Genomic DNA, 8,164 nt, shown 5'->3' on the forward strand with positions numbered 1-8,164 from the left:
CCAGACTTTTTAATGTACAGTCAGGCACCTTAGACCAAACGGCCACGGCACCTCCATAATTGGCAATTAGCACGATTGCAAAATGCTCATCAAAATTATCGCAACAAAAGATGCAAAACCATGGCAATAACATTTCAGCATCATCTCACTGATGTAGAATCCTAATCACTTTGCCATTTGTAATAGTCTAAATGAAAATTCATTAGAAGCAAAAAATGGTCGAAATGACAATGACTTTAATCATGATGTTCATTGGAAGTATCACTTTCTCTGCATCATTTCGTTTGAAAAGCAGCCACCTTACCTCCTTCTTTTTGCTCATTATCTCACAACTTTAAGCTTGACGTGGTATCTAACTACTAACTCGAAAAGCAAATAGTCTCCATAGCGTTATTTGCGGTCATTGATTTGCGCGTTGGTGCTATAACTGCTGGAAACCCATGATAGATAATACATTAAATATTAAAGGTTCTGCTAAAAATATATAACATTGTCAATAATCTTGTTTTGTATGAGATAGAGTGCATTAGAATGATAATATGGATGAGAAAATCGTTTATTGATAAGGATCATTACAGCGACTTCTCAACTACCGAATGGTAACTACCTCCCCGCTCAACGACTCCGCCTCTTTTACCATTTTCCTTGTCGCGAAGTTTTGATGTGACGTACGCCAGAACCTATATGCTTTGGCCAGAACTCCCTCCCGCACACAAGCGTGTAGTTAACGTACTAGCCCACTGTGCAGACAAGTATGATCAAAAGCGCGGGGATTTGCCCCAAGTAGGGATGCTTCTCATAAATCTTCCCAGTCGAGTACGGCGTGGCTTGTATTTTTTTTTCGGCGCAAGTGTCTTCGATTAGAGCCTTCTGTGTCATCGATGTGGAATTACGGTGCGTTGACGACAGATGTCGTGCTCGGGATCGCGGTCAGGGGCTTCTATCAAAATAAAGAGGCGACGTCATTCTCGGAGAGGAAGAAAATATGAGAAGGCGAGAAGAGGAATCTCCGTCATTCTATGACCATGTTTGGAATATGTTAGTTGGATTCTTTTAACTACACCTTCTCAATGCAAATCTGGATCCAAGTTAAGTCATATTATCTATATCATTGTTTTGAAGAATCTGGCTTAAGTTTGGGGAATTTGCATACAACATTTCAAGATGCACCGTGGATCTTATCATCTCTGAGGTATTATTACAAAAAAAGTAATAATAAAGGAGTTGCACCATGCAGCTCTTGCATCAAGCCCCTCTTATATTGTGGAGATGGTTTTACAGGTTGGGAAACAACATTCGTCATTCAAGGTGGGCAATTATTCTGGCCTTATCTCTATTTCAAGTGCAATTTGCAATAAGTTATGACTTTAAGTTAATCCTACTGATGCCATGGAACACTACAGAGAACGATGCCTATCCATTCCTCGGCACTCGCTCCTACGGGGCCGCTGTGCTAGCGAGGGAGCGAATAACCGCCTCGGACTTGCTAAGCGGCAGCAACTCGTCGAACACTGTAGATATCGTGGTCGCCGACACTGAATGTCGGTCCATCATAGCCGGCGGGCACGCGGTCGACTTCATGGACGAATCCGTGGACGCGTTCATCGGGCCTCCGTGCTCGATGCCTTGTTCGACGGTAGCCGACTTGACCAGCTACTGGCAAGTCCCGATGACGTCGTGGTTCTGCCCGGCCATTGACGATGGCGAGTTCGCAGACCCCCTACATGTACACACCACCCTCGCCAGGACTTATCCCACCATCTTCCAAATTTCTCATACCATTCCAACTATTCTGGAACACTTCAACTGGAACATATACAGCATCATCTATCCTTTGGAGGGCATCATGGCCAACCTGGCCTATAAGACACGGGTGCTCATGGATAAACGCCGGTATACTCCCGTCCTAACGGAATCATACCAGAAGCCCCTCAATCTCTCAGTTGCCCGAAACATCCTGAAGAATGTCCGGATAGATTCAAGAAGTAAGTTAATACTGTTTCTAATAAATTGATTTTATGACCAATTTCACTATCAAGAGGAATAAGGGCGTCTCAATGAGAAGGCATGATGATGTCTCGTAATCCGGTAACCCAGAATGCGTTTCATCAACATTCCTTTTCGGAAACTTTTCTTGATTTTGATTTGTTGAACAATACTGTTACTATGGTAACTATCGCAAAAAGTCTTTTGAACTTATTAAACTTGTTTCACGATACGCTCCTGTCGGTCCGATTCCAACTTGGTGCCCGATAGCAGTGCCTTTCGGTAAAAGGCACGTATCCCAACTACCGGGTCCCTAGAAGAGGACCTTATGCCTCCGACTCTCTGGTTTCTTGCTTACAAACACTCATGCTTTCTTAGCAATAATTTAGGTACCCCCACCACCCCATGGCCAGAATCTTGATGTTGAAGCAGTTTCATGTAATTGCAATATCATCTATGATTACTTGTTGTTCAAGGTTCTGAAGTTGTCCACTTCCAAAGAATAATGCACCAATAATTCAACAAAGACGCAAGCGTTCGGTAATGGAAAAATTATCATGATTATTATTATGCAGTGCACTGTCATCTACATGCTAATGCAAAGTGCCTTGATGCAAGAATGAATTTACATAATAGCATTATTATCTTAATGAAAGTCTCATCAAAATGAAATTTGTTGTGATCAAGTGCAATGGAGTACAATTGGTATAATTACAATAATTAAGGAGGCAAGGAATTACAGTGTCGTTTACAGTTTTGTTCAATGACATTCATTGGATGAATCATGTGTCATCATCAGAAAACATCGGGTCAGAAACTGCTGTTGATAGAAAATCATTGAGGAGATAAAGTAATTCGCAAGTACATCACAAAATGACAAAAGCTGACAAAGCATGTTTATCAATAGGATAAGCGACACAAATCTATAGCAACCATTTTGTACTTTGTAACCTATAGACCTAAAGCTTTCCTAATGTTTGATATTCAATGAAATATTCCATGAACATGCCACTAGAAATAATGCAATGTATATAATTCATTACGATCATTTTGGTGGGTTTATCTTAGATGAGACAATGCACAAAATTGAAAGAATGTGCAGGTTCATGAAACAATCAAGGGCAAAAATAATGTTACTTTTAAGCCGCATTGCTCCCAATAATATACCCTATAACAGACAGGTCCTAACCTTGTTTATATCAAGTAACAAATTGGGGTTTTTTTCAAGTTGAGAAAAAAGAGAGATTTACAAATAAAGATTAGAACTCTTGTAGGAAGAAGTAGACGAAAGAGAGAAAAAAAGATGTACATAACAAATTCGTTTGTTTGCATTATTTTTCACCAAGCATACAAATAAAGTAAGAGAATAAAATGTTATACATAGTAGGAACTTAGCATAAACAAAATATGTTTGAAGTGTAGAGTTCCTTGAAAAACAGAGGTAAGAACTTCGTTTTATGTAAAACATGGCTAGAAATAAGCATTCGTAAAAGAAAAAAAATAAGAACAAAACTAAAATTCAAGTTATCATGAAAATGCTAAGATTTTGTAAGTTTTTAAATTTGAATGCCATTCAGAAACGACGCAACATGGTCACAATATTGAAAAGATTTGCCAGAAGTTTAGTGAATATGATCCGAATCTCCTCTTAGATTATAATAATTTGGCTCTTAATATATTGAGAATCGTGCTGGTTCTGCAGTATCTTTTGTTCTCAAAATATGACTCCGCGTTTGATTGCTCTTAGAGTATATTCAAATAAAATATTTAGACAATTCTTTGGCTACGCTCAGAAATAGTGGCGCCTAATTATCATAATCATCCTGCAACATTTCATTGTAAAGATGCAACACTATCGACCTAGCCATTACGTATTATTTTGATTAAGATATCGATTCGATGTATGGTTGTCTTTGTATACCAGTTTGTGTGTGTGGGATGGTTTGTGTGTGTGTATGTTTGTCTTGTTCAGGGGAGTGTTTCATTAACATTTCTGCAAGGTGTCAGATCTGACAACTTCCCGTGATTTTGATTGGCTTAGAAGCATTATTACTAAGGTAACTGTCGGATAAAACAGTACTTGTCGGATAGAACATCCACAAGTTCGTAGGGGCCCGTAACACAAAGCTTAGCAATGATCGTAGAACATTTTTCTACGATTGATTCAATTGACTACAATGTGCAATTAATCATGAAAATCAAGCGTACAATTAATCACTAACCTTTGTGCTATTTGACCCTGATGTGCGACTAAAGTCAGTTTTGAAATATGTTGTGACAAATGTTACACATTTTATTTGTAATCATGCCACGCAATCTATCTGCTCATAATTCTTGTAATTTTGGTTTTATTCTTTGATAAGTTGTTTTGTTATAGCGGTCTGTTCATTTATGCGATTTTACTCTGATGAGCGCACGTCGAAAAGTTTTAGTATATCTGTTTTCATATCTATTATATATCTGTTTTCCAGTACTGAACATTATTTTTTTTTATTGCATACCGTTTCCATGGAGACTTCGATTTCCAATTAGCAGTTTGTGTGAGTGTCTGCGTATCCACGCGCGGGTGTGTGGGTGTTTGTGTGGGCGATTGTTCGTCTGTCAGTATGACAAAAGCAGCAAATTTTTTTGCTAATCACGCCGGCATTATCTCATCTCACACAATGTACACACCCATTGAAAGGAAAATTGCACCTTTACGTCTATATTTGGATTCCAAAAGAACATACACGCGAGAAATTCACAACAACGAAAGTTTGACAATGAAGTTGTAATTTTTGTTAAAAGTTACTTTGTGACATGGTCCTGGGAAGCGGGGGTGCTTGGGTGTCTTTTTCCATCAGGAGCACCCCTGTAATTCTGGTAAGTACGCATGGCAAAATTGAGAAATGTGAAACTTTTTTTTGCTTGACAAATTTCTCGGGACCAAAATCATCTCCGTTACTTAGTGACACCTTATTTTTGCTTGTCAAATTATGGCAACCCCTGTAAAAATCATTCCCAGTCCCCTGTTCTGTGACGTCGAGTACAAAGAAGATGAGATGGTCCTTGTGTAGAGGCGGGCATTCCCGAACAAGTCCTGGTCAGCTGATGGATGATAAATAAAACGAAAGAGAACGAAAAGAAACAGAAGGGGAGAAGAAGAAGGAAAAGAAGAGGAATTAAGAAGAAGAAAAAAAAACAGGAAGAAGAAGAAAAAAAAAGAAGAAGAAGGAAAAGAAGAAGAAAAAAGAGTAAGAAGAAAAAGAGCGAGAAGAAGAGGAAGAAGGTGATGACAAATTAATGTGTTTTGGGGTTTGGTTTTGTTTTAAGATCAATACAACTTACAATGTCCAAAAAATGAGAATATTATAACAATAAGCTAGCTACTTACACAAGATACGAATTGATAATTCTGTTTTTGACATTGATCATGGTAATAATAGCCTGATTTTACCTTGACGGATACAAATAAATAAATATAAAAGAAATACATAGATATCAGTAATACATTTGTCTGAATGTCAAAAGCATACCTCGCAAATAATTCATGTAACTTGCGATTCTCGTGGCTTGGAGAAAGGAATTCGCAAACACGGTATAAATATAGCAATTAGTTCAATTTGCTTTCAAAACTACGGTATATATTTTTACTATTTTTAGTATCATTATATCATTTCGTATCCAAGGTAATCTATATCGCAGTCACATTAATTAAAGAATGCCTTCATGTGCAATCATGAACTGCACGAAAAGTCAAGGAATGCTTATACTCACAATGCAACACTTCGATAGAATAATTTCCAAGTTAATTAAAAAAATGCAATTAAAATGAGAACGAATTCGTATTAAATAAAATGCATTTAACACCTTTACGGATTACAGTGCGCCTATGCTTCACTCCAGTACCATTATTGTCGTTTTTATTATTTTTTTTATAAATCCCTATTGTTATCAAATTAAAGGGAATCATTCGCAGGTTCTAAACGACCATGATACACATAAAATGAATACCTAATGGCAAATAATATACTGGAACATGGACAAGAGATATGAACGAACAGCGAATGGGAAATGGATAAGGGGGGGGGGGTGTTCGACATGCTTCATATGTCTTAAGTTGTTCTAATTCTTTTAATGTCCAATATTTTGTTGGAAAAAGTATAAGATACAATATGAACAATTGGGCAATGCACATTGGTGATACATTACAGATAGATTAAAGAAGGCCGTTTCCCGTTGAAAATATCTCGCCCGGTAAAAGGACATCAAGGCTCATTGCAGATTGCAAAAATAATAATGATAGGGAGGTCATTACAAAAATAAACCTCACCAGATAACCAAGTACAGAGGCAAATTTTTAACCGAGTCGTACTTTACTTTTTATTTTATAAACTCAATCATATCGGTGTCCGTGGAAAGGCCTTTGAGTGGTTCAGGAATTACCTCTATAACAGAAAACAATTTGTTTATTTAAGTGAGCAAGAATCTGATTTTAGAAATATTATTGTGGTGTTCCGCAAGGGAGTTCTTTAGGTCCTTTGTTGTTTATTCTTTATATAAATGATTTTCGTAAATCGTCCAATTCACTATAATTCATTTAATTTGCAGGTGATACTAACCTATTTTTTCACACAGAGATCCAAATGTTCTTGTTAATGTCGGTAATGCAGAGTTGCGAAATATGTTAGAATGGATAAGAAACAATAAACTGTCATTAAATCTTTTGAAACGAATAATATTTTAGTTTATTTTTATTTAGTAACTCCTTAGCTTCATTACCGACTCAAATTATGTTTGACAATACCCCATTTAAGTAGGTTTCTCATACAATTTTTTTTAGGTGTTTTGGTTGATAGGTCTCCTGGAAATTACATATCGAAAATATTTGCAAAACAATCTCTCGAAATATTAGACTAAAATCACATGTTCCGCAACCATATTTGCTTATTCTTTATTGTTCTCTTGTTTTACCCTACATAAATTTTGGACTTTTGCTTTGGGGAAACACTCATCAAACTCTGTTAGAAAAATTATATTGTTACAAAAAAAGTAATTCGTATAATCTGCAATGCTCCGTTTCGTGCCTACTCGGATCCAATTTTCCATGAAAATAATATTTTCAAAGTAAACGATCTCTACTTGTTTCGTCTTGAAGAATTAATGTATAAATTCAATTCTGGTACCCTTCCCTTAGTTTTTCATGACGTGTTTATAAAGAATCAAACTATTCATAAATATCCCACTAGGCAGTCTGAAGAATTTTATTTAGCACAAAATACATTCGTTTTTGAAGGTCCTAAATTTTGGAATACTTTGCGCATAGATTTGAAAAACTCTCCTTCACACTCGCAGTCTTCAAAAGAAAACTTAAGACATTTTTATTGGCGACGTATAAAACCTAGCTCTCTTTGTTGTACTTAGCTTGTCCCTTCTTTTATTGTCAATATTATCATGACTATTTTTGTTATTAATATCATGATTACTATAATTATTGTGATTATCAATATCATTAACATTATTATTATCTCTATTATTACTGTTATTTTTATTATTGTTGGTATCCGAAGAACTCGTCACCACTTCTCAACCAAGCATAAACTTTAATCAATTTCCTTTGCGCGTTTGCTTCATATACATCACCTGTGAAACATTTTCTTATTTTAGTCCACATGCAGATATGTTCTCCTCATCGTTTCTCCTTGTTATTCTCCGTAAATTACTCATTTCATGCATTGTGTTATTGTTTATTTCACATTTTTCTTCCCCTCTTTTGGCCACTATCATTATTTTGATTATGTAATGTAATATTAATGAATAATTTGATTTGAGGGCTCCACGATTTACAGGGAAAGCTTCACAGTGGGCCTCTGCATTTCTAGCATGTTATTTTCAGCCGCAAATATTTCATGATCCATATTAAGTTTCAAATGTATAATTCAGATAATTATATGTATATTGTGTTATATGTTTCTTTATTACATCTCAATTGTTATAACCGTATTTATGATGGATTTTGTCTACTGTTTTGTTGGAAATGAGAACAAAATAAAACTGAAACTGAAAGTAGCATCTACTTTAGACGGACCAAACGATTGCGATATAGGGCCTACACGTGGTATCGAACAGCAAAGGGAAATAGTTTCCTTCGTGTAGCGGTGCATATAGATCGTGGATGACACATGTAATTGGCGTGAAG

General features: G+C 36.3%; 1 protein-coding gene across 1 annotated transcript; it reads left to right on the forward strand.

Moving 5' to 3' along the window:
- The first annotated feature begins 1,384 nt into the window (after positions 1-1,384).
- LOC121425313 (receptor-type guanylate cyclase gcy-14-like) lies at positions 1,385-2,960 on the forward strand. Its single transcript, XM_041621342.1, has 2 exons — positions 1,385-1,985; positions 2,944-2,960. Exons 1-2 carry the CDS (start codon positions 1,385-1,387, stop codon positions 2,958-2,960), a joined length of 618 nt encoding a protein of 205 aa, XP_041477276.1.
- Positions 2,961-8,164: the final 5,204 nt, after the last annotated feature.

Source organism: Lytechinus variegatus, chromosome 12, assembly GCF_018143015.1.
Source record: "Lytechinus variegatus isolate NC3 chromosome 12, Lvar_3.0, whole genome shotgun sequence".
Lineage (NCBI taxonomy): Eukaryota > Metazoa > Echinodermata > Echinoidea > Temnopleuroida > Toxopneustidae > Lytechinus > Lytechinus variegatus.

Coding starts and splice junctions, on each gene's coding strand:
- LOC121425313 (XM_041621342.1), top strand. CDS start 1,385: ATGCCATGGAACACTACAGAGAACGATGCCTATCCATTCCTCGGCACT.